This window comes from Vidua macroura, chromosome 24, assembly GCF_024509145.1.
Source record: "Vidua macroura isolate BioBank_ID:100142 chromosome 24, ASM2450914v1, whole genome shotgun sequence".
Taxonomy (NCBI): domain Eukaryota; kingdom Metazoa; phylum Chordata; class Aves; order Passeriformes; family Viduidae; genus Vidua; species Vidua macroura.
The window spans coordinates 5,085,190-5,110,959 of record NC_071594.1 but is presented as its reverse complement, the minus strand read 5'-3'; the positions used below and the strand labels follow the sequence as shown (position 1 = coordinate 5,110,959).

The following is a 25,770-nucleotide window of genomic DNA, read 5'->3' as shown; positions in this document are numbered from 1 at the left end:
GCGGCTGAAGGGGCTTTTTGTCGGAAAAACGGCTGCGGGAATTATTTGGAATCTCCTTCCAGGTTTCTCCTCCTGACCTCCTTTTCCCAGCTTCTCCCAAACATGATCCCGGGGGATTTGCGGCACTGGAGCATCACTGGGACAACCCAAAAGCCCAAATCCCTGTGCTTCCAGCTCTCATCCAGCCTCTCCCCACCTTCCCCGGGCTCCCTCCTCGCTCCTTCCCAGCCCTCCCAATTAAACGCTTCCGAGCGAGGCTGTTCGGAAGCTCCACAGCTCCAGAAATCCCAGCAGGCCGCCTCTGAGGAGAACTTTCAAAGGCTTTCTCCACTCTCAGAGCTCTCGGAGCTCCCAGGTGGATGCAGGAATGCGGGGATGGGCACAGGGATAACAAAGGCACGGCACAGTCCAGGTTCTTCGGGAATTCCAGGCCGAGATTCCAGCTCCCAGCCCCTCCTGCATAGCTGGAGCCCAGGGTGCAGCTCCCAGGGACAGCCAGGACAGGGCTGGATCATGGAAACCTCCCTTGGTTGCATCTCTCGCTCCGGCTTCGGCTTCCACAGCTCCAAGAGGAGTTTGATTCCTGCCCCAGGAGGGCTCAGACATGTCCAGCTTTCCCTGCTGGGCTGTATCCATGTTCATTCCCAATCCTGCAGGAAACCATGGAATCCTGGGGGAGTTTCTAGATGGGTATGGAATTGTTCCTTCTTGGAAATGTCAGGGAAGTTGGGTGGCGAGCATCAGTGATTTTCATTGGAGCTGGATCTGCCGACATGGTCATCCATGATTCCTTCCATCCATGATTCCATCCATCCATCCATCCATCCATCCATCATCCATCCATCATCCATCCATCCATCCATCATCCATCCATCCATCCATCATCCATCCCATCCATCCATCCATCATCCATCCATCCATCCATCCATCCATCATCCATCCCATCCATCCATCCATCCATCATCCATCCATCATCCATCCCATCCATCCATCCATCCATCCCATCCCTCCATCCATCATCCATCCATCCATGATTCCATCCATCCATCCATCCATCCATCCATCATCCATCCATCCATCCATCCATCCATCCATCATCCATCCATCCATCCATCCATCATCCATCCATCATCCATCCCATCCCTCCATCCATCCATCCATCCATCCATGATTCCATCCATCATCCATCCATCCATCCATCCATCCATCCATCATCCATCCATCCATCATCCATCCATCCATCCATCCATCCATCCATCCATCATCCATCCATCCCTTCCCTCCATCCATCCATCATCCATCCATCCATCATCCATCCATCCATGGATTCCATCCATCCATCCATCCATCCATCCATCCATGGATTCTATCCATCATCCATCCCATCCCTCCCTCTCCCCCAGCACCCCCTACCACCCCACAAGGGCAGAGGGGAGCACAGGGGCAGGGAGGGAGGTGAATCCCTGTGGAGATCTTTGGGATATTCCCGCAGGGATCAGGGCATGGCCGAGGGCCCTGGCAGTGTCGGGGCTGCTGGCGAGACACCGCTGGACGGCTCCGCTTTTTTCCAGGCCCGTGTCCCGCTGTGTTCCTTCGATGTGTTTTGATTTCCTATTAAAGCAGCGCTGTCTCATTTCCTCCCAGAACAACACGGCTCTTCCAGGGCATGGATTCCTCCAGCCCCGGCAAAGCCCCAGGGCTGGAACACAACCAGGGGGCACCTGCTGCCTTCTGCCCCCGTCCTTCCCTCTCCCAGCCCCACAGCCCCGCTGGGGGATGCTGGATCCCCTTTCCAGAGGGAGACGGATGCAGATTTCCATCCATCCAGGCTGCTGGTGCCTCCCCTTCCCTTCCAGAACCTTCCTTGTTCCGGGCAGGCTTGGGAGGTTTTTCAAGGAACAGGAACCAGCCCTGCTTTTCCAGCTGCTCCATCCCTCTCACCACTCTGGGGGCTGCGGGAAAGGGTCAGGAGCATCCCCAGGCAGGAGGGATCGGTCCTGGGAGGCCGCGGGAGCAGCTCCCGGAGCATCTGGAAGCGGCGCTGTGGATGCCTCGGGGATGAAAACACTTCCTGCGCCTCCACCTCCACCTGACATTTGGGAACAGCCGAGCGCGGCTCTGGGAGCTTTCCAGATTCCTTTCGCTGGAGCCGTCACGGGGACAGGGAGGGAGGAGGAGGAGCAGGAGGAGGAGGAGGAGGAGGAGGAGGAGGAGGTGTCGGGGCAGCAGTGGCTCTGGGACAGCCTGGACAGGAGCTGGGCCCTGCCGTTGTCCTGGGAACCGGGTGTTCACCCCCAGAACGAGGTGTTCACCCCCAGAACCCGGTGTTCATCCCCAGAGCCCGTGTTTATCCCCAGAACCCGGTGTTCACCCCCAGAACGAGGTGTTCACCCCCAGAGCCGGGTGTTCACCCCCAGAACTGGGTGTTCACCCCCAGAACCGGGTCTTCATCCCCAGAACTGGGTGTTCACCCCCAGAACCCGGTGTTTATCCCCAGAACCGGGTGTTCATCCCCAGAACCGGGTGTTCACGCCCAGAGCCGGGTGTTCATCCCCAGAACCCGGTGTTTATCCCCAGAGAGAAGTATTCATCCCTAGAACAGGGTGCTTCCCTTGGGAAGAGAAAAAGAAAGGGAAAACGTGGGATGAGGCAGGTGCAGGTGGCTTTGACACCTTGCCAAGGTTTCCTTGGAGCCTGAGGGCCACCAGAGCGAATTCCCAAGGGATGAGGCTCAGGGATGCAGGGAGCTGGGAAGGGGGATGTGGCTGAGGATCTCCAAGGAAAGGCACCTCAAACCCCTGACCCCGGAATTCCCAGGGGTGGGATGAGCAGCACCCGAGGGAAAGCGATGGGAGAGACCAAACACCCTGAGCTGCTGCAACTCAGCTCCTTTGCGATGGAAATTTGCACCTTCAGCCAGAAATTCCAGCCAAATTCCAAGCCTGGGGGAAGTGGTGATGACCCAGGGAAGGTCTTCACACCGGGTTGGAGCATTTTTGGGATTTGGGGACACCTGGGACTGCAGGGAGTGGCTCCAGGTGAGATTTGAGTTTTGCCTCAGGGGTTTCTAGCCAAGCCGGGGGTCCTTGGGCTGGGATTTGCTGTGGAAATCTTTGCGTCTCCACGCGAGGATTTTCAGGGCTCTGAAATCCCGGGAAGATGGAAAGTGCAGGTCCGGAGGTGGCCTGCGGGACCAGCTGTTTACAGGGCTTGGGGAACGAGGGAGGAAATAACACAAAACCCTCCAAGGATGCCGGGCTGGGAGGATCTGCAAATTCCAGAGAGGACAGCGGGGTTAGACAAATCCGCAGGAAGCACAAAGGTCCAGAAGTTGGGAAAATGAGAAGCAAATCCATCTGGAAGGAACCCTGCAACAGCAACAGAGCTGCGAGAGGTGCCCTTTTTTGGGAAGGGGCTCTGTCAGCTCTAATCCCAGCTTTTCCAAGGATTTTGGCAGCTCCTGTGGCTCTGTTTGGGCTGACCTCTGCCCAAACCCACGCTGGCAGGAGCCCCCCGAGCTGACCCCGGTCTCTGGCCGCAGCCTCGCTGTCCCGAGGGTGCCAGCTGGGATTGCAATTCCCGGGATAAAATGTTCCCTCGGCCCTCCCAGCCCAGCCCCGGGGGCACCTCGGGGGTGGGGGGTGGGTCACAGCTCCTGCTCCTGGGTTTTTGTCGCTGTCCTGGGGTGCAGAGGGCTGGGAAATACGGGTACAAATCATGGAATTCAACAGCTGCAGCTCCTGGTGGAATCTGGAAGGTGGAACCTGCTCCCCGCTGGGAAAACGCCAATTAATCTGGGGATTTTTGGGATGAGGAGCCTTTCCCTTCCTCCCCTGACCCTTTTCCTGTGCCCCACAAACCCTGCAGGGTCAGGTGCAGGAATTCCCGGCAATGGGAAAGCTGGGGGGATGCTGGGATGCTCCAAGGGGGTACCCGGAGCACCCCCAACCCTCGGGGCACTGCCAGGGAAGTGTCCCCTGGCCTGGGGTGGCCGAGGGTCACCAGGGACAGCGGGGAAAGATTTCAAGTGGGAAATGGGGAAGGTTTAAGTGGGGTCCCGAAGATTAAAGTTGGACTAATTTGGCCTTAATGGCTCTGCCACAAATTCCTTCTGGGAGCTTCTCCCAGAGCTCCCTTGCTAATTAAACAACCTAATGAAGGGAATTGATTAAAGGCAGCGAAGTCGTTGTGGCTGCCCCAGTGCCTCGTACGAACCTGGGAATAAAAACTTGGGAATAAAACCTGGGAATACAGCCTGGGAATGCTGATTCCTCGGGAGCCAAAGTGCTTTGAACGCTGATTTTACCGTGATTAATTGCCCTGGTCCCTGTTTGTCGCCTGTGGGGACAGCCTGGCACCTGCCTGCATGGCCAGGGCTCGGAATCAGAGACAGGCACGGAGCTCAGCGATTCCGTGGCTTTGTGGGGAATAAATCCAGGTTTTTTTTTCCTCTAGGAATGCCGCAGTCCGGGGGCTGGGAGCGGGGAGTGATGGATGTCCTGGGAAGGGCAGGATCGAGCATTGAGGAGGCTCCAGCGCCGGCCTTGGCTCCTTTGAATGGGAGCTGGACGGGCAATTAACGGCACTAATTAAACTAATTCAAGTGATTGACACCAAGGGTGTTGAGAAGAGGGGGGAGAGGAGGGTCCGGGCTGCGCAGGGAGAGTGGGAGGAGCGCGGTGACCTCTGCGGAGAGCGGCGATTACTCAGCTCTGGCTGGGCCCGGCTCTGAGTCAGCCGGGAGCGGGATTAACCCCGGAGCCGGGATGGGCCGGGGGGAGCCGGGATTAACCCCGGAGCCGGGATGGGCCGGGGGGAGCCGGGATTAACCCCGGAGCCGGGATGGGCCGGGGGGAGCCGGGATTAACCCCGGAGCCGGGATGGGCCGGGGGGAGCCGGGATGTGCGGGGATGGGGGGATGTGGGGATGTGGGGATACAGGGAATGTGGGGACACAGGCATCTTGTTCCAGGCTCAGGGATCCTTCTCCAGGCTCAGGGATCCATTCCAGGCTCAGGAATCCTGCTCCGGGCTCAGGAATCCTGCTCCGGGCTCAGGGATCCTTCTCCAGTCTCAAGGATCCCATTCCAGATTCAGGGATCCTTCTCCAGGCTCAAGGATCCCATTCCAGGCTCAGGGATCCCATTCCAGGCTCAGAGATCCCATTCCAGGTTCAGGGATCCCATTCCAGGTTCAGGGATCCTTCTCCAGGCTCAAGGATCCCATTCCAGGCTCAGGGATCCCATTCCAGGCTCAGAGATCCCATTCCAGGTTCAGGGATCCCATTCCAGTGTCAGGGATCCTTCTCCAGGCTCGGGGATGCTCAGGGATGCATGGGGACGCCAGGGAAGAAGGGATGGATATTTGGGATGGCTGAAGTCTGCACGGAATTCCTCTTCATCCTCCTCCTCCCTGTGGATCCCTGTGCTGGGATAACCAAAGTGTCCCCGAGCCCGAGCTGAATTCCCAAATCCCAGCGCCTCTGGAGCGCTTTGGGGCCGGGCCAGCTTTGCTCCAGCACCTTCCCCAGCCCATTCCCGGCTGGTTTAGGGCTGGAAAGGCGGGCAGGGATCTGTTCCCCCTCCCCAGCGCAGCCGGAGCGGGGCGAGCTCCCCGCGGCCCCATCGCGGCCACGTGAGGCGCGATCCGCGCCTTGCATCCCGGAATTCTTTTCCCCTTCGCTCATTCCCAACTCCAGAGCTTTTCCCGGAGCCAAGCGCTTCTCCCGGGCTCCCGGTGACGCCGTCCCGGCCCTCTGGACGCGGCTCCGGCGTGCGGGGGCTGCCCGAGCTCCCCGCGGGGCGGAGGGGCCGCAGGGCTGGGCAGGAGCCGCTCCCGGCTCCCGGCGGAGCCTGGGGGAAGCTGACCGGGATTTTCCAGCCTGGCACCACCGGGAACGCCCGGCAGAGCCCCGGGAAGGGCGGCACGGCCCCTTCCCACCGCATCCTGCGGGAATGGCGCCATCCCGAACTGCCAGACATCCTTTTTGGGGGGATCCCTGCGCCCCTCTTATCCCTGCCCTGCCTTCCCTTCCCGTGGGTTTGGAAATTTTTGCTTTCAAACTCCCCAGATTTGAAATTTTCAAGGTTTTCCTTCTGTTTTTATTTTTTCCTCCTCTTTCCCTTTCTGAAATTCAACTTTTTTAGCTCTCCAAAGGGAATTTTGTAGATCTGGCCCTCAGAAAGATCCAGAGATCCCCTGGGTTTGTGGCACTCAGTGGAGGCTCGGCTTGGGACAGGGATAACACCAGGAATCATCTCCCTGGGGCCAAGTCAACATTTTTAAGCCAATATTCCTGAGAAACCCAGGCTGGGATGTGGGGAAGGTGAGCCTGGTTTGGGGACAGCCCTTTGCTCCAGAAAATTCCCTTTCCTGAATCTCCTGGGGCTGGGATTGAGAGCTCCTGACAATTCCAGGACTGGGATCCACAACTCTTGGGGTGCTATGGTGACCCCAGGACTGGAATTGGCAATTCCTGGTGTCTCCAGGGCTGGGATTGACAATTCCTGGTGTCTCCAGGGCTGGGATTGACAATTCCTGGTATCTCCAGAATTGGGACTGGCAGTTCCTGATGTCCTGTGGTGTCCCCAAGGCTGGAATTGGCAATTCCTGGTGTCCTGTGGTGTCCCCAAGGCTGGAATTGGCAATTCCTGGTGTCCTGTGGTGTCCCCAAGGCTGGAATTGGCAATTCCTGGTGTCCTGTGGTGTCCCCAAGGCTGGAATTGGCAATTCCTGGTGTCCTGTGGTGTTCCCAGTAGTTTGTCCAGGCAGGAAATCCATGAAAATCAGTTCCTGGGGAAGGGATTGCCACACCTGACAGGAGCCACTGGCACCGTGGTCCATGAGGGGTTTGGGATGGATGGAGGGGATGGAGAGGATGGAGATGGATGGAGATGGATGGAGATAGATGGAAAGGATGGAGATGGAAAGGATGAGGGCTCTCCCTGTTTCCCAGTTGGAATGGTGGAGTCCCAGGTTATGATGGGAATTCCCTGCTCCCACCCTTCCCTTCAACTCTAAGCTTGGGATGGCCAGAGTGACCATGGAGTGGCTGGAGTGACCATGGAGTGGTCAGAGCAACCACAAAATGACCAGAGTGACCAGAACACGGCCAGAATGACCAGGGAATGGTCACAGTGACCAGGGAATGGACAGAGTGACCATGGGACGGCTAAAATGACCAGAGAATGTTCCAGAGTGACCAGAACATGGCCAGAATGACCAGAACATGGCCAGAATGACCAAGGAATGTCCAGAGTGGCCATGGAATGGCTAAAATGACCAGAGAATGTCCAGAGTGACCAGAGAATGGTCACAGTGACCAGGGAATGGACAGAGTCACAAGGGGATGGCTGAAATGACCAGAGAATGTCCAGAGTGACAAGGGAATGTCCAGAGTGACCATGGAATGGCTAAAATGACCAGAACATGGCCAGAGTGACCAGAGGATGGCTGAAATGACCAGACAATGTCCAGAGTGAGCAGAACATGGCCGGACTGACCAGTGCTCCGGCCTCCCCGTTCCTGGTGGGACACACTGGGATCCACCAGGACCCAAATTCCTCCGTGTCTCCCCATTCCCACCTCTGTCCCTCGTGCTGTCCTTGGTCCCCTCGGCCATTCCCGCTGTCCTGGCCCTGTCCCCCTCCATTCCCACACTCCGGACATTCCCTCTCCCACCTCTGCCAGACCCAAGAGGGATTTGGCTCCAAATCCCTGTGGGACAAACCAGGAAAAGGGGATCAACCACCAGCATGGCTGAAAATCCACATCAGGGCCACCAGAACTGCGATGTCCCCGAGGTTGGGGACACACAGCCCCCCTTTCCCTGCAAGAGCAGGGCTGGGTTTTGCTCCAGACGTGGAAAAAACGGTGCCCGGAGCCACGTCCGAGGTTTGAAAAATGTCAAAGGGCGCCTTTGAAGGTGGATCCGAAACTTGGCGGGGAAAGAATTCCTGCAGGGAGAAAATTCAACAAACAAAGTCCCCTGGCTGAGAGCAGCGCTCGCCGTCACCACCAGAGGCGCTGGGAGGGGTCGCTGCCTCAAATTTGGAGCTTTCCTGGGGTGGGAGCGGCTCCAGAGGTCGGGCAGAGCATGGAGAAGGTCTGGGATGTGACACCTTTCCATCCTGGCATCGCTTCAGTGCCAGGAACTGCCCCGTTTGGTGCCTCAATTTCTCCCTTTCCATGCCCGGATGAGCAGCTGTAAATTAGCAGGGGAAAAAAAAAAAAAAATCCATGGAACATGTCCCCATGGATTTGGGGGTTTTTTGGACTGGTTTTGAAAGGAATTCGCATCAAATTCCAGCAGCATCTCCTTCCAAACAGCATCTCCTTTCCCTATTGATCCTGGTCCTTTTCCAGCTGGCAAACTCCAGTCTCCATCCCGACTTTTTGTTTAAACAGCCTGGAATTCCTCCGTGGGTCCTCTCGATGCCTTTTCCTGCCTCCCACTCCATCTACCTGCTGGATTTCTGGCTTGGGATCATCCTGCTCCAGGCCCTCAGCAAGGGGCCATCCCCCGGTTTTGGGGTGAAAGGCGGAGTGTTGGGAATAAATACATTTAAGGCAAAACAGGGCAGTGCAGAGAGGGGGAATTTTGGGAAAATCTCCGGTTTTGGCTGCCAGCCGCTGCCAGCCCGCTGTGGAAGTGCAGGAGCAGCCCCTCCTGGGTGGCTGCCAGCCCCTGGCACGGTCGGGATTGGGATTTCGAGGAGCCAGAGCAGCTCGGGTTTCACGGTCCTGCTGTAGATGGAGAGAGGGGGATGGTGGGGAGGGAGGGAGGAGACCCCCGGACCTCAAATCCCAGGGATTCTGGGAAAGGGATGGATGTGGGAGGAGGATTCCCGGGGCTGGGGGGCTCCTGTGCCCCCCTGGATCCCACATCCCAGGAATTCCGGGATCGAGATGGATGTGGGATGGCAATTCCTGGGGCTGGGGGGCTCCTGTGCCCCCCTTGATCCCACATCCCAAGAACTCTGGGAAAGGGATGGATGTGGGATGGCAATTCCCAGGGCTGGGGGGCTGCTGTGTCCCCCCCGGGATCCCTCAGAGCTCTGAACACGCAACAGGTCCCGGGTTCCTCTGAGCCCCTCGTGGACAAAAATGTCCCTTTCGGAGCAGAAATGTCCCCCCTGAGCCCTCCTGGCCGTGTCCCCTCTGTGCACTGCTGTTTTCCAGCCAGGAAAACCCAGGGACGCAGCTCGTGCCACCACTGTGTCACCCCCACCCTGTCTTTCGCGAAGTGCCACCGGCATTTCAAACAAAGCTCATCCCCAGCTGGCAGCAAACCAAGCCCTGCACCCCAGTTTCCAGGTTCCATCTGCCCTGAGGAAATCGGGATGTGGGGACAGCCGGGAGTCCCTGCGGGTGGCGACAGGGGACACCCACCCAGCCCGCTCCTGGGAAAGCGGAGCCGGCGGCGAGGGCAGGGCTTATTCCGTGATTAATTAGCTTTGTTTTGAAACAAGGAGCTGCCTCCGCAGCAGCAGCAGCAGGAGGAGGAAGAGGAGGAGGAGGAATTGTTGCCGAGCGCCAGAGCCGCGTGTGCGCCGAGCCCGCCGCGCTCGGCTGCCAGAGAAAGACGTGATTGTTGTCACCGTGCCTCGCTCCCAGCCCTCCCAGTGCTCCCAGCCCTCCCAGCCCTCCGCCCCCCGCGCTCCCACCGCTCCCAGCCACAAAACCCCCGCGCCCCGGCCGGGCTCGCTCGTGGCGGAGCGGAGAGGAGGAGGAGGAGGTGGAGGAGGAGGAGGAGGTGGTGGAGGAGGAGGAGGAGGAGGAGGAGGAGGGAGAGAGAAGCCAGAGAGAAACTTGTCTTGGGGATTAATAGGAGGCAGGAGGAGGGAGAGGTGCACACAGGTAAGCTCTGGGCAGGTGTTTTCCCCCCAGGCTCTTCTCACCCTGCCTGAGCTCCCACCCGCGACGCCACGATGCTCCTGCCCTCTCCGGCCTCCCTTCCATCCCCAAAAACATCTGCTCTTCCTCCTTTTCCCCCCTCTCCTCTTGGTTCTTCTGTCCTGCAGCGCTCTGGAGTCTTTGTTCTTTCTCTGCTCCGGTTCCAGGAGTTTCTCTCGCCGTGGGGTGGAGGAGGGGGGGGTTTGGGGGCTGTGGGGTCACAGGGAAGCCCGGGGGGTGTGACAGCGCTGCGGCCACTGCCAGGCGCTTTTTGGGGGCCATGAAGTGCCCCTTGTGTGTCCCCCACACCCCAAAGCCCAGCACGTTGGGCTCTGCAGCCAAACTGGGGGCGCCGGGGGCCGGAACTGGGGGAGCCGGGGGGGCTGCACAGCCCCGGCCATGCCCAGGACAATCCCTGCCTTGGGAAGCAGGAGGGAAAACAAGCGAGGAAAGGGAGAGGCCGAGAGGAGAAGGAGGGACACCTCCGGAGCCAGGAATGCCACCAGGAGCCTCCGGGGACATCGGGGCACCTTGTCCTGCCTGCGGCAGGGGCTGAGCAGCCGGGCGGGCCTTGGGGGGCTGCTCCCATCTCCCCGTGCCGGAGTGGGAACGGGGAGTGTTGGAAGGGACCGGAGCGGGGTGGGAGCGAACAGCCCGACAGCTCCAGGGCCGCTTCCAACCCGCTGCTTTTCTGCCCAAAATGTAGGTGGTAAAGCCCTTCTTTCCTGCCTGGATCGCACCGAGCATTCCCAGGGCATGTAATCCCACTTTTCCTGCCCGGAGCCAGCTCAGCTCCAGGTGGGAGGGGAGGTGCAGCCCCCTCCCCGCGGGGGTCCCGTTTGGAGCCGGCTCTTTGTCCCCACGGGAAGAGCAAGCGGGAAATGATGTTCGCCGAAATCCTGGGAAAAAAAGGGTTTTGTTACTGGGAAGAGGCTCATCCCAAACCTGTCCTTGCCCGCCGGCTGGAGAGGTTTAGGGAAAAGCAGCTCCAAAGCAAAACATGGGAATGCATCCCGCTGGCGCGCGGCTCGTGAGGGCTTGGAAACTTCCCTGGGATCCTCCAATCCTGGGATCCTGGCATCACGGGATCCTCCAATCCTGGGATCATGGGATCCTGGCATCATGGGATCCTCCAATCCTGGGATCATGGGATCCTGGCATAATGGGATCCTGGGATCCTGCAACCCTGTCATCCTGCAATCCCGGGGTCGTGGGATTCTGGGATCCTGTGATCACGGGATTCTGGGATCCCGCGATCCCGGCCCTGCCTCGTGTGGCGGCCAGGGCATCCCAGAGCCGCCTCCCGGGCAGCGCAGCGCCCTTTCCTGGGACAGCCAGAATGCGGGAATTCTCTCCCTGCTCCCCGGGGAACGAGGGATCAGCGCTTCCAGCCCGGGAAGAGATCAAAGCGCAGCCGTGGGAGGTTTTCCCTGCCCTTGGAAGAGGCTGGAGAGGAGGGAATGAGGCGTCGGAGCCGTTTCCCAGCCTGAGGGAGAAGCGGAGCGGGGCGAGGCGGCTGCTTGGGGGGGCGAGCGGGGCGTGTGTGGGGTCCGGGCCGGCGGCGCTTTGGCAGCCAGGATCCGCTTTTGTCCCTGTCCAGCCATTCCCACTGCGTGTGGCAGCGGGATCCGAGCCGGGAGCGGCGCTGGGAAGGGTCGGGACACGCAGGGAGGGAGGAATTGCTGAGACCGAGGGAGCAGCGGGAAGGTGCTCCCGGCCAGGGCCGCCTTCCCACGGGCGCTGCCGCGGGAGGAGGGAGCAGAGGACGGGATGAGCCTTTGGGAAGGATCCCGGGGACTGTGGGGACCCGGGAGCAGAGGACGGGATGAGCCTTTGGGAAGGATCCCGGGGACTGTGGGGACCCGGGAGCAGAGGATGGGATGAGCCTTTGGGAAGGATCCCGGGGACTGTGGGGACCCGGGAGCAGAGGACGGGATGAGCCTTTGGGAAGGATCCCGGGGATTCTGGGGACCCTCCTGGCAGGAGCCCCGCGCTGTTGTCGCCTGGCTGAGCCCTGGCGGGTGTCACCAATCCCTGCATGGACACAGCGCCATCCCAGCGGGAATGCGGCAGGAACCCAGTCCCGGCTCCAGCCCGGCTCCGCTGGGAAAGGGCTGGGAAAGGGCGAGAACCGCGGGGTTGTTGCGTCAGGGCTGCGCTTCCCAAGGGACCCCGGCGACGCCTGGGTGACAGCCTGGCTGCCCTCCCCCTTTTCCACGATTCCCAGCGCTCCGGAGCTGCCGGATGACGAGCTCCGTGTTGGGTCAGGCTCTCGCAGAGACACGAGCGGTGTTGGACGCGAGGGAAGCCAAGGAAGGAGCTTTGCCCGATCCCTGTGGTTATTTTTATCTTGCTCTCCTTGTTCTGCTCCGACATTCCCGCTCCCAGGCTGGAAGGGGGCTTTTCCCCCACCAGGGATGATGGGAATTGCGGGAATGCGCGAGACGAGCTAACAACGAGCTGGAAAGGGGCCCTGCTCCAGCCATCCAGGCTTTTCCTGCCTCTCCCAGAGTTAAAATTCCCTTTATCCCTCTGCGGGAGCGGGATCTTGGACAAATACCCGGATCCAGCTGCTCGCTCTCCCCTCACCGCTGCAGGAGGCACCGGAGGGACAAGGAGGGGACTTCGCCGGTGACAAATCCCCCGCGGTGACCTTTGCACGGCTCCCTCTCGCCCCGGGGTGGCGGCTTCTCCCTGCCCTTGGCGCCCATCCCGGGGCTGGCAGCCAGCGCCGCTGCGAGCTGGGGGTTACTGGGATGCAGGGAAGAGAAACTATGTGCAAAGCAAACCCCAGTGGCATTCGGGGCTGGAATTTCCAGCTGTTGCACCGGTTTTTTGGTTTTTTTTCATCCATTGTAGCTGGGATGGCTGAGGAAGCAGCTGCCTCCTTCTGGGAAAAGCCCCGGGATCTGTTGGGTGCCTTGGCCTTGCAGCCAGGCCGAGCTCAGCGGCTGGGGAGGTGTCAGGATTGGTTTTATCCATGAATTGAGCCTTTTTTCCACGCCAGGCCGTCGGTTTCCTGAATTCCTCCGTTGCTCCATGACTTAACTTCGTTCCAGTGGCACGGATTCCTTGTGGGCAGCTGGAATCGGAGCTGCCCCGTCCGTCGGGGAGGGGAGGCTGGCAGGGCAGGGGCTCCGGTGGGATCAGGGGGTGGGATTTGGGAATTCTGCTCCTGGCACTCATGCCGGTAAATCCGACTGGATGGAGAACAGACTTCCAGCTTTTCCAGGTCCTGGGAGAGCTGGCTTGGAACCTTCCAGCGATTGTGATGTTGCGGTGGCCCCAGGCTCGTTGCATCCCTGTTTTTTTGGGAATGTCACTGCTTTGCTGCAGTTTGCTTGTGAGTGGGTCCTGCTTTCCCGAGGCAGGCTGGTGCCCGGCACAGGGGAAGGGTGGTGGCAGTGTCACAGGGCTGGGACAGTCCCCACGGGGACGTGGGGGGGATAAAAGGGGCAGCGTCAGCCTCCCGCCACTGTTCTGTCTGTGCTGACAGAATCCCACAGGATGTTGTCACCCTCCAGCCGGGATTCCTGGCTCGGGTGGCTGTTCCCTCTCTCCGGGTCCCCAAACATCTGGGGTGTCAAATCCTCGTGTGGAGGGCACGGGGGGCAGGCTCAGCGGGGTGACAGCGCTGCCCTGTCCCCCACCCTGCTGGGACATTGCTGGGTGGGCTCAGTGGATCCAACACCTGGATCCCAGCGTGTTCTGGCTGGAATATTGTGTCCTGGATGGAAGATCACCTCCCAGCTGGAAGATCACCTCCCAGCTGCTCCCTCCCCTCTGCACCGGGCCAAGCTCAGACCTCAGCCCCCGCCGCTCCCTCGGGTGTTTGTGGGGTTTAAAATCCAGGATCTGGAGCAGAGGAAAAACCCCATGGAAAGCTCTGGGACCCCATGGAAAGCTCTGGGACAACACGGAGAGAGATCCATGTGCTGTGGCCAGGGAAGGAGCAGGATGCTGATGGAATGGGAAGGGCACTGCACAAACAGCAGATTCCTGTCACGGATTTTCCCATTTTCCAGACACTGAACACGGAATGCGGGGACGGGATCACATCCATCCCCAACCAGGACCTGCTGCAGCTCTGCTGGGCTCAGGATCCGGCAGCTCTGGGCTCTGCTGGCTCCTTCCCTGCTCCTCCCTTCCCCCAGCGAGATGCCAGAGCCCTGATGGAAAGCAGCCGGCTCGGGAGGCGCGCGGGGTTAACCAGAGCCAGATGGGAGCCGGGAGGAACAGGCTGGGCCTGCAGGAGGGGCGAAAACAGGATCTTTTCCTGGAGAAAGTCAACTCCTTGGAGCCCCAGGAAAGCGTGGGATCGCTCCAGAGGGAGTTGGGGCTGGCAGAGGTGGCCCTGGAAGAGGGTGGCCCACCCAGGGTGGGATGCAGATCCTGCTGGAAAGCAGCAGGGGGTTGGTGTGGCCGGTTCCCGGGTTGGGAGGGGGCTTTTTCCCCTCCAGGGATGATGGAAACTGGGGATTCCAGGCGTGAGGAGAGCTGGCAATGGGCTGGAAAGGGAGGATGGGCACAGAATCCCACTCTGCTGTGCTGGATGGGACAGTTGGAAGTGCCGGATTTCCCCCCAGAATTGGCACCAGCCGCTCCAGCAGCTCCAAAGGCTTTTCCCATCTCAGCAGCACTTTCCCTTCCATTTCCCTTCCTCCTCTGGTTTCCCTCATTTTCCCCTCTCTCCGCTGTCTCCGAGCTCCTTCCCGCCCTCCCTCTGCCTCGCTCTGATCCTGCCGGGGCGATGAATCCCACTGGGAAAAGCCTGGTGAGCCCCCAGGGTCCGTGCCCAGGAATCCCACCCTGATCCCAGCCTGCTCCAGCTGGGGAATGTGGAACCATCCAAACTCCAAACCCCACCTGCACGGAGCTCCTCTGCTGCATCCCTCCATCCTCCGAGGCAGCAGCTGGAGAATTCCCAGAAAATCCGGCAAGGATGACCAAGGAGCTGCTGTTCCAGGCAGCAGCAGGGATGGGACAGGGTGATAAGGAGCCAGGGAAGAGGGAGAGGTGACAAGAGACGATGTCCAGGAGAAACTTTCTGCATTGGAGCACACAAACCTCGCCTGATCCCTCCCAGTCTCCCGCTGTGACTCTTCCCAAATAATGACGGAGCCGGAGGGGCTGGATGGGTTCTCTGGGCAGCACGGGGAGCTGTAGATCCAAACCCCTGTGTTGTTCCCACTTTGGGAATGCCCTTTCCATCCCAGGGCCTGGCAGAGGGGCTGTTCCTCATCCCAGAGCCATCCGTCCCTCCTGCCCCGTTCACCGCTGCCGCATTCCCGGCACTTTTCCACCGCCAGTTTCCTGTGGAATCGTTGATTTGCTGTCCCGAGTGCCAAGGGAAGCCCAGCCCATCCAGGTGCCTGAAGGGCTGGGCCATCCTTCGGGAAGAGGGGATGGAAGCGGCCTCTGGGGAGGGCCCAGGCGCTGCAGGGTGGAAAAAGGAAATAAAAACCCAAATTAAAAAAAAAAAAACACCACCAACAACAACATTCCCCATGGATAATGGTGTGGCAGGGAGAGGAATTCCATGGATAGTGGTGAATGAGAGAGGAATTCCATGGATAACAGTGAGCCAGAGGAATTCCATGGATAATGGTGAGGCAGGGAGAGCAATTCCATGGATAACGGTGACCCAGAGGGATCATATGGATAATCATAAATGAGAAAGGAAATCCATGGATAATGGTGAGGCAGGGAGAGGGATCCCATGGATAACAGTGAGACAGATGGATCCCATGGATAATGGTGAGCTAGAGACATCCCATGGATAATGATGAACGAGAGAGGAATTCCACGGATGATGGTGAATGAGAGGGATCCCATGGATAACGGTGGGGCAGGGAGAAGAATCTCAGGGGTAATGATGAGCAGAGGAATTCCATGGATAGCGGTGAGCCAGGGAGAGGAATTCTATGGATAGCAGTGAGCCAGGGAGAGGAATTCCATGGATAGTGGTGAGCCAGGGAGAGGAATTCCATGGATAGCGGTGAGCCAGGGAGAGGAATTCCATGGATAGTGGTGAGCCAGGGAGAGGAATTCCATGGATGATGGTGAATGAGAGGGATCCCATGGATAACGGTGGGGCAGGGAGAAGAATCTCAGGGGTAATGATGAGCAGAGGAATTCCATGGATAGTGGTGAGCCAGGGAGAGGAATTCCATGGATAATGGTGAGTCAGGGATAAGGACCTCAGCGACTCCCGCTCTGGGGAGGGGCTGGATTGGAAGATGACCTCCAGCAGGAAGGGGAGAGGAAGGCAGGCGGCAGAGACGAGGGACAAACCCCTGCGTGCCAGCGGTGGGGAGGTGCCAATTCCTCAACCGGCCCCTTCCCAACCCCTCTCCCCGTGTCCCTGCAGGAAAACACCCGGACCATGAAGGCGGCCCTCGCGTTCCTTCTCCCACTGGTGCTCGCGCTGGTGCCGGCGGGCAGCGGGCAGCGGCGGAAACCCCCGCGCAGGCCCACGCGGCCGCCCGCGCCCTTCGAGGAGCCGGCGGAGCCCACGGAGCTGCCCCCTCCCCTCCCTCCGGGCCCGCCGTCCGTCTTCCCCGACTGCCCGCGGGAATGCTACTGCCCGCCCGACTTCCCGTCGGCGCTGTACTGCGACAGCCGCAACCTGCGCACGGTGCCGGTGATCCCGCCGCGCATCCACTACCTGTACCTGCAGAACAACTTCATCGCCGACCTGCCCGAGGAGTCCTTCCGCAACGCCACCGGCCTCAAATGGGTCAACCTGGACAACAACCGCATCCGCAAGGTGGACAGGAAGGTGCTGGAGAAGCTGGAAAACCTCATCTTCCTCTACATGGAGAGGAACCAGCTGAAGGAGGTGCCCGCCTTCCTGCCGCCCAACCTGGAGCAGCTGCGGCTCAGCAGGAACCAGATCTCCAAGATCCCCGCCGGCGTCTTCAACAAGCTGGAGAACCTGGTGCTGCTGGACCTGCACCACAACAAGCTGAGCGACGGCGTCTTCAACAAGAACACCTTCAAGGGGCTCAAGAACCTCATGCAGCTCAACCTGGCCCACAACATCCTGAGGAAGATGCCCCCCGGCGTGCCCAGCGCCATCCACCAGCTCTTCCTGGACAGGAACAACATTGAGGACATCCCCAGTGATTATTTCAAGGAGTTTCCCAACCTGGCTTTCATCCGGCTCAACTACAACCAGATCTCGGACAAGGGGCTGCCCAAAAATTCCTTCAACCTCACCAACCTGCTGGTGCTGCACCTGGCCCACAACAAGCTCACCAACGTGCCCTTCATCAGCCCCAAGCTGGAGCACCTCTACCTGAACAACAACTCCATCGAGAGTGAGTCCCACGCGGGTTGGCTGGGGGATGCGGGGAGGTTTTTCGGGGAGAAGAACCTTGGAAAGGTCGTTTCACACCCGGTGGGATGCGATGCCTTCCGAGGGGGAAGCAGTGGTGGGATGAGGTGGGAGCTGCAAGGGTGGAGGGAGGATCTGGGTGGAAGGGGAGGAGCAGAGTGAAATCCCCCCCCCGGTGCTGCAGGACTTTTCCCAGCTGTCTTCTTTGGGGCCACCTGCCCTTGGAAGGGCTCTTTCCCTGGCAAAAATCGGGATATGCAACGAGGAGAGCCTGGGCGCATATTTTGGGAACAGATGCCAAACACAAGGCTGGGGATGGTGAGGAAACATCCCAGAGCGGGGAAGGAACGGGGAGAACAAGGCTGCCATGGAGGCAGAGCAGCCAGGGCTGTCTCACACCATTCCAGGGAAATCCAGCTGCAAGTCCATGGGACAGGAGCCTGGGATGTGTGGAAACAGAGCGAGCACAGAGGGGGAGACAGAATCCCACTGCATTCCCATTCAGCTTTCCAGCGCCTAAAGGGGCTCCAGGAGAGCTGGAGACAGACTTGGGATGAGGGATGGAGGAACGGGACACAGGGAATGGCTTCCCACCTCCAGAGGGCAGGGATGAGTGGGATATTGGGAAGGAATTCTTCTCTGGGAGAGAAGTGAGGGGCTGGGATGGAATTCCTGGAGAAGCTGTGGCTTCCCCATCCTTGGAAGTGTCCAAGGCCGGGCTGGACGGGGCTTGGAGCAACCTGGGACAGTGGAAAGTGTCTCTGGGTGATCTTTATGGTCCCTTCCAACCCAAACCATTCCAGGATTCCTGGTCTCCCTGGATGTCTCCTCTGTTGGAGCTCCTGCTGTGACCACAACTGCCTCCAACACTCCTTAATCTGAATTTTAATCAAACACCACCAAATTTGAGCCGGGAGGGACCTTGGGGTGCAGGTGGTGACCCCTGCTGGCTTCCCACAACCCCAGGATCCGAGTGCTGCTGGGGTTTTCCATGACAGGAATCCCGTGCACGCCCTGACCCAGCTTTTCCTCACCTGTTTTCCCCGGTTTTTAGAAGGTTCCCATCCCTGGAGCTGGGTGCTGACATCAGAATCCCGGGGTTTATTTTCCATAACGCGTGCCCCGGCTGGGCAGGGACACGTGGAATTCCAAGGCGAGCAAAGAGCCGGGTTCTGACGTTACCTCCGGCATGACAGGGCTGGAGCAGGATTCCTTGATGTTTTTTTGGGAAGCTCAGGGCCGGCTCGGCAGGTTCCGGGAGCGGGATGATCCCTTTTCTCTCCGGAATGCCACCGCATCCCTCGCTGCGCTCCGCAGGAACGTGACCTACTTCGCTCCTGATCAAAAGCCAGATTTTCCCTCTTGCTGGGGCTTTGAGCAGCCTGGGATTGTCCCTTTCGGTGGCAAAACAACCCCAATTTGGGGTTCAATAACAGGGGGGGATTAAAAAATCCCTGTCCACGTTCCCTTTTCCCTAAACCACACCCTGCTCTTCCTCCTGCCCACATTCCCCTTTCCCTGACCCACATCCTGTTCTTCCTCCTCTCCACATTCCCTTTTCCCTATACCACATCCCGCTCTTCCTCCTGCCCACATTCCTCTTTCCCTAACTTGAATCCTGTTGTTCCTCCTGCCCACATTCCCCTTTCCCTAACCCACACCCCATTCTTCCTCCTTTCCACATTCCCCTTTCCCTGACCCACACCCGGCTGTCCACGTTCCCTTTTCCCTAATCTGCATCCCACTCTTCCTCCTCTCCACATTCCCCTTTCCCTAACCCACACCCCATTCTTCCTCCTTTCTGCACTCCCCCTTCCCTGACCCACACCCGGCTGCCCACATTCCCTTTTCCCTAACCTGAATCCCACTCTTCCTCCTCTCCACATTCCCTTTTCCCTAACCTGAATCCCACTCTTCCTCCCCTCCACATTCCCTTTTCCCTAACCTGAATCCCACTCTTCCTCCTCTCCACATTCCCTTTTCCCTAACCCACACCTGGCTCTTCTTCCTCTCCACATTCCCCTTTCCCTGACCTGAATCCCACTCTTCTTCCTCTCCACGTTCCCTTTTCCCTGACCCGCTCCCCGCTGTTCCTCCTGCGCCCGCAGAAATCAACGGCACGCAGATCTGCCCCACCTCGCTGGTGTCCATCCAGGATTTCTCGCCCTCCGACCTGGACAGCGTCCCCCGGCTCCGCTACCTGCGGCTGGACGGGAACCTCCTGAAGCCGCCCATCCCTCTGGACCTGATGCTGTGTTTCCGCCTGCTGCAGTCCGTGGTGTTTTAGCCCTGCCCCGCCTCTCCCAGGCCCGGCTTTGCTCGGACGTTTCACCCCCGACACGTGGGACCCTCTCTCCTCCCTCTGCCCCTGCTCACTCCCCGCCTCCATCCTCCTCCTCTCCCCCGTCCGCCCCTTTTCCTGCCCTGCAGGGACGCTGGTGGCTCCCTGGGGACCGCTCGGTGCAGGACAGCGCCGTGTCCCGCCTGCCACCGCAGGTCACAGCTCCCTGTCCTTGTCCCCCAGGCCCAGCCCGGAGCCGGCTCCGTCTCTCCCTCGGGGGTTGGGGCCGGTCCGGGTGGAGCTGCTGGGCTCGGGCGTGTCCCTGCTCCTGGGGAGCCATTCCCGCTGGATTTTGGAGCGGGGATGGGATGGAGTTGAGAGCGGTGGGATCCGTGGAAGGGGAGGGAGGATGGACAATCAGGCCATCCCAGGGGATGGGGACACTCCTGTCACCCTTCTGGAGAACTTTGGCTCCACATTTCTCTGCAGGAGGAGGATCCAAATCCCTCCTGGAGCTGTGGATCTGCCGGGATGGAGCAGGGAGGGGCACACCTTCCCACACCCCCTGGGCAAGAGCAGACCCTGCCCGGCTTCAAATGCCCCATCCCAGCACCGATCCATGGGGCCACAGCCCCATCCCAAAATCCTGCATAATTCCCTGTAAAATCTGAGGATGCAGGGACATATCTGTGGGGTGACAGCCCCATCCCAAGATCCTGCATCCACATCCATGGGGCCATAGCCCCATCCCAAAATCCTGCATCATTCCCTGTAAAATCTGAGGATGCAGGGCCACATCTGTGGGGCCACAGCCCCATCCCAAAATCCTGCACCCTTCCCTCCGAGATCTGAGGATTCAGGGCCACATCCACGGCTCAGTTTCTCTCCGGAGCCAATGACACATGGCTGAATTTTGCCTTTTTTTTATTAGAAATAAAAGGAAGGGAGAAGAAAAGGGAAGAATCATCCTTTGGAAGGGCTATTTTTATCCCTGCTCTTCCCCATCCTCACATGTATCGCTTCCCCCCCCTTAGCTGTACCTGCATTTATAGGGTGTCCGGGTTTAGGGGGGATTATTCTCTTCTTTTCTTCCTGAGTCTCAGGATTTGGATTTAAAGGCCGAGCATTAGAGAGGAAAAAAAAAAAAAAAAAAAAATCAAAATCCAACTGCAACGAGCATTAAATAAACCAAAGAAAGCTCCTTTGTGTCCAGCCAGCAGAACTGACCCTTCCCGGGATGGCCACGGACGGGCACCGTGTCCTAATCCCTGCGGCTGGCACAGGGATGCTCCCCTTTCTCCATTAATTAAAACCTCGTGCTAATTAAGGAGGGTTTTTTCCTGATGATCAAATCTCCCTTCCAGCTCTCCCTGCAGTTGGGTGGGACAGGTTTCAGCCCTAAACCCGGACGGAGCCCCCTGGATTTATATATATTTATATCTGATGTGTATATAGACTGGTAGAATGTACAGATGTTCCTAACGCCACGTGTACCTCCCGACCCGGCAACTTTATGGGATTTTCACTCCCACTCCCCGCAGCAGTGGAAATAAAATCATTCACAAGGGACCCTGAGCCTCTCCCTGATCCATCCTTGCCTTCCTCAGGTGCTGCTTCACCCAGCAGCAAAATCTCCTCGCCTGGGGATGACTCTCCCAAAGTTTTTGGGGGTTGGTGGGCTTGGGGTTTTAGCTGGAGTGATGTTGAATTGGGGAAGGAATTCTTGGCTGGGAAGGGCTGGGATGGAATTCCCAGAGAATCCCTGGATGCCCCTGGATTCCTGGAAGTGTCCAGGGTCAGGTTGGAGCAGCCTGGGCCGGTGGAAGGTGTGCCTGCCCATGGGATGGGATTTAAGGTCCCTTGACCCCAAAGCAGGGTTTGAGGGTCAGCCCTGGTGTCCAAGCTGGTGTCACACCTGCAGGCCAGGCTCCTGCCCCACGTGCCTTCCCTTAATGAGCATCCCTGCTAATTAGGAGAGCCTCATCCTGGCTGCGGGGCTGTGACACCGAACATCGGGGTGGGTGACAACCACGAGCTGCCCCCACAGCACCAGGGGAAGCCCTACAAACCTCCCCGGGGTGAATTTCCTGGTGGGAGCAGCGTGGAGAGCTCCAAGGCTGCTCTCCCAGCCCCGGCAGCAGCCGGGATCCACCACGGGGCTCTGAAATCTGGGATGCAGGAACACATCTGTGGGGCCACAGCCCCAATCCCAAAATCCTGCATCCACCCACATCTGTGGGGCCACAGCCCCATCCCAAAATCCTGCAAAATTCCCTGTAAAATCTCGGGTCACATCCATGGGGTTACAGCCCGATCCCAAAATCCTGAATCCTTACCTTTAGAATCTGAGGATTCAGGGACACATCCATGGGTCACAGCCCCCTTCCAGCATCCTGCAAGATTCCCTGTAAAATCCTACATCCACATCTATGGGGTTACAGCCCCATCCCAAAATCCTGAATCCTTCCCTTTAAAATCTGAGGATTCAGGGAAACATCCATGGGGTCACAGCCCCATTTCAGTATCCTGCATCCTTCCCTGTAAAATCTGGGATTTGGGGCCACATTTATGGGGTCACAGCCCCATTTCAGTATCCTGCATCCTTCCCTGTAAAATCTGGGATTTGGGGCCACATTTATGGGGTCACAGCCCCATTTCAGTATCCTGCATCCTTCCCTGTAAAATCTGAGGATGCGGGGCCACATCCATGGGGTCACAGCCCCATCCCAGCATCCTGCATCCTTCCCTGTAAAGTCTGGGATTCGGGGCCACATCCATGGGGCCACAGCCCCATCCCAAAATCCTGCATCCTTTCCTCTGAGATCTGAGGATTCAGGGACACATCCATGGGGCCACAGCCCCATTCCAGCATCCTGCATCCTTCCCTGTAAAATCTGGGATTCGGGGCCACATCCATGGGGTCACAGCCCCTCTCCAAGCCCCTCTCCCACGCCGGCAGCAGCGGGATCCGCGGCGGGGCTGGGGCTGCGCGTGTTCCCACACGAGCGGGGTGGGTGGGTGGCGGCAGCGGCTCCTCCTCCTCCTCCTCCTCTTCCTCCTCCTCCTCCTCCTCCTCCTGCGCGTCCCCTCCGCGTCCCCAGAGCCGCTCCTGCTGCCGCTCCTGCGCGAATCCCGAGCGCAGAGGGAGGGCGGCTGCGGGGGAAGGTGTGAGGATGTGGGATGGGGCGGGGGGCCGCTCCCGGGGGGGCTGAGCGGGTCCGTGTGCGTTTGTGGTGTGCAGAGCAGGCACCCCCCCCCCAGCCCCCTCCCCGCAATCCCCAGGGTGAACCCCCCCACTCCCAGCGGGGCTTTCCCTCCCGGGGGAATCGGAGCCATCTCCCATTGGAGCTGAGCACCCCAAAGCTGCTCCCTGCAAAGCCTCGGTGCCCCCGTGGGGTTGGGATTGGGGCTGGGAGCGTGGGAAGCTGCTCCTGTGGGGTCACGGGCAAGGCTGGGACCCCTCATTAGTGGGGTTAGAGGGGTGGGGGCTCCTCAACTGCTGCTCCCAGGGGCTGGGTCCCCTCCCCAGGGGGATCGGGGATTGGAATCAGGGGGAATTCTGGCTGCAGTCAATCCCCCGTGCAGCTGGCGACCCCCCAACCCCTTCTCGGGGTGCTGAGCAGGGACCTCCCGCTCTGAGGGGTTGGCACCGACCCTTTGGGGGATGCCGGGCACTGAGGGACATTTGGGATGGTGGCAGGAGCACAGGGACCTTCCAGGTGACACCGTCCGTGCAGGGAATGCTGAGGGGGACAAGGGGAGGCTTGTGGGGACAAGGATAGGGCATCATTCCCGGGGCCAGGACAGCAAAGCAAAGACCCCAAAGACCCCATTGCCCTGGGGACCCTTCACCCCTGGGAACCCTTCACTGCCCTGGGGACCCTTCACCTTTGGGAGCCTTTCACCCCTCTGGGACCCTTCACCCCCAAAGACCCCATTGCTCTGGGAACCTTTCACCGTCGGGGTACCCTTCACCCTCGGGGGACCCCATTGCCCTTTGGGATCCTCCATCTACGGGGACCCAACTGCCCGGGGGACCCCACTGTCCTGGGACCCTTCACTCCTCGGGACCCCTTCAGCCCCGGAGACCCCTTCATCTTTGGGGACTTCTTCACCCCTGGGGACCCCAGTGCCCGGGGGACCCCACTGCCCTTTGGGACCCTTCACCCCTGGGGACCCCACTGCCCAGGGGACCCCACTGCCCTTTGGGACCCTTCACCCCAGGGGACCCCACTGCCCTTTGGGACCCTTCACTCCTGGGGACCCCATTGCCCAGGGGACCCCACTGCCCAGGGGACCCTGGGCCAGCCCCACCTTTCTCATCCCCGCAGCCCCCCCGGCCGCGCTGTCGCCCCCCGCGCCCCCCCAGCTGCCACATCGGCTCCGTCACGGTGGCCACCGAGCCGCCTAATGAGCGGCTTAATGAAGATTAGCGGCGCTGCGTGCTGAGCGAGGGGGGCGCACGGGCGGGGGCTGGGGGCTGCGGGTGCCGCCGGTGCCCACGGGGGGCTGGGGGGCTGCGGGGGTGTCCCCGATCGCCCCCCACCCCGAGCAGATGGGTGCGCCGGGAGGGTGGGTGGGTGCGTGGGGGGCGATGCGCCGCTGGCGGCAGGAACATTTTCGCGGCCGTGGGTGGGTGGGCACGAGGCTGCCCAGGAGGGGCTGCCGTGCTCGCCCTGCCCCTCCTGGGGTGTGCCAGCCCCGCGGTGACCTCCCCCAGGAGGGTCGTGGCCCCACGAGCTGAGCTCTGTCCCCGGGGACACAGGGGGGCGTGGAGGGGGTGTTCCCACCCTGCCCCAATGAGGGGAACAGTGCTGAGCCCCCCCCTGCACCCCCACCGGCTCCCCCTCCCCAAAAAACCCCAAAACCACCCCAGAGAGTGAAGATCGGGGGTGCTGAGCCCCCCCTGCACCCACACCGGCTCCCCCTCTCCAAAAAAAACCCAAAACCACCCCAGAGAGTGAAGGTTCGGGGTGCTGAGCCCCCCCTACACCCACACTGGCTCCTTGTCCCCCAAAAAAAACCCCAAAACCACCCCAGAGAGTGAAGGTTCGGGGTGCTGAGCCCCCCCCGTACCCACACCGGCTCCCCCTCCCCAAAAACCCCCAAAACCACCCCAGAGAGTGAAGGTTCGGGGTCCCGGGAGGGGAACTGGGCTGGATGAGCTCAGTGTTCGGGGGGGGGGTCTGTGCAGCCCCCCCAAACCCTGGGCTGCTCACTGTCCCCCCCCCTCCCTGGTGGCACCACCTGGGGTGGCGCTGGCTCTGTCCCCCCCGCCCAGCGCCGTGTCCCCACCGCCCGTGGGGACACCGGGGAGCTGTCACGGCTCGTTCCCCTCCAATCCCGCCCCTGTCGGCCCCAGCTCGGGCTGCTGGAGCAGAGCCACCTCCGGGGCCGCCTGGCCCTGGGGACAATGTAAGGACCCGGCAGGGGACCGCCGGTTTGATTGGCCGCATCCCGCCTGTCCCCTCGGCCAGACCCCCGAGCAGCCCCCTCCTCCTCCTCCTCCTCCTCCTCCTCTCCGTGCCTTAAAAGCCGGGCAGCCCTTCCCCAGCCCCTGCAGCCCAGCGTGGCTCTCCACGCCGAGGAGGAGGAGGAAGAGGAAGAGGAAGGACAGGGGGTACGTCTGTCCTGGCTTCGTTTGGCTCCTCCAGAGCCCCCCCCGGGTCGGGACAGCTGGGGGATGGGAGGGTTTGGGGGAGGGGGTGCAGGGGGCTCAGCGCACTGGGAAAGGGCGGATTTGGGGGGAAAGAGCAGGAATTTGGGGGCAGCATCCTCAGGACGGAGTGAAAAAACTCTGGGCTGGGTGGTGGATTTGGAATTTGGGATTTGGGATTTAGGATCTGGGATTTGGGATTTGGGATTTGGGAGAGGCTGGAGGGGGCTGGGACCCTCCCCCTGTTCTGCCGTGGGTGTCCCACGGGAGGGGAGCTGGAGGGAGGGAATTCTGTGGGAATGGGCCCTGGAGAGTTTGGATGCAGAGCTGCCAGGACTGGGGTGGGGGGGTCCCCGTGCTGTCACACGGATCTTGTGGCCTCTGGCCTGCCAGGATGTTGGAAAAGCAGATTTAGACCGGGATTTACACCTGGATGTGGGAGCAGAAGGGGAGAGCAGCAGGTCCAGGGCCCCTGGGGCTGGTTCTCCTCAAGCTGCTGGGCTTGTTGGGCCAGTGGCCGGTTCCACCCATCGCCACGAGCGCCGTGACCCCCTCATCACCTCCCGAGTCCCTCAACACCTCCCAGTCCCTCATCCCCTCC

General features: G+C 60.1%; 1 protein-coding gene across 1 annotated transcript; it reads left to right on the top strand.

Annotated features, from left to right (window-relative positions):
• The first annotated feature begins 9,803 nt into the window (after positions 1-9,803).
• LOC128818643 (prolargin-like) lies at positions 9,804-21,075 on the top strand. Its single transcript, XM_053998178.1, has 3 exons — positions 9,804-9,857; positions 16,264-17,215; positions 19,341-21,075. The coding sequence occupies exons 2-3, from the start codon at positions 16,279-16,281 to the stop codon at positions 19,517-19,519; spliced, it is 1,116 nt and encodes a 371-aa protein (XP_053854153.1). The 5' UTR covers positions 9,804-9,857; positions 16,264-16,278; the 3' UTR covers positions 19,520-21,075.
• The last annotated feature ends 4,695 nt before the right edge of the window (positions 21,076-25,770 follow it).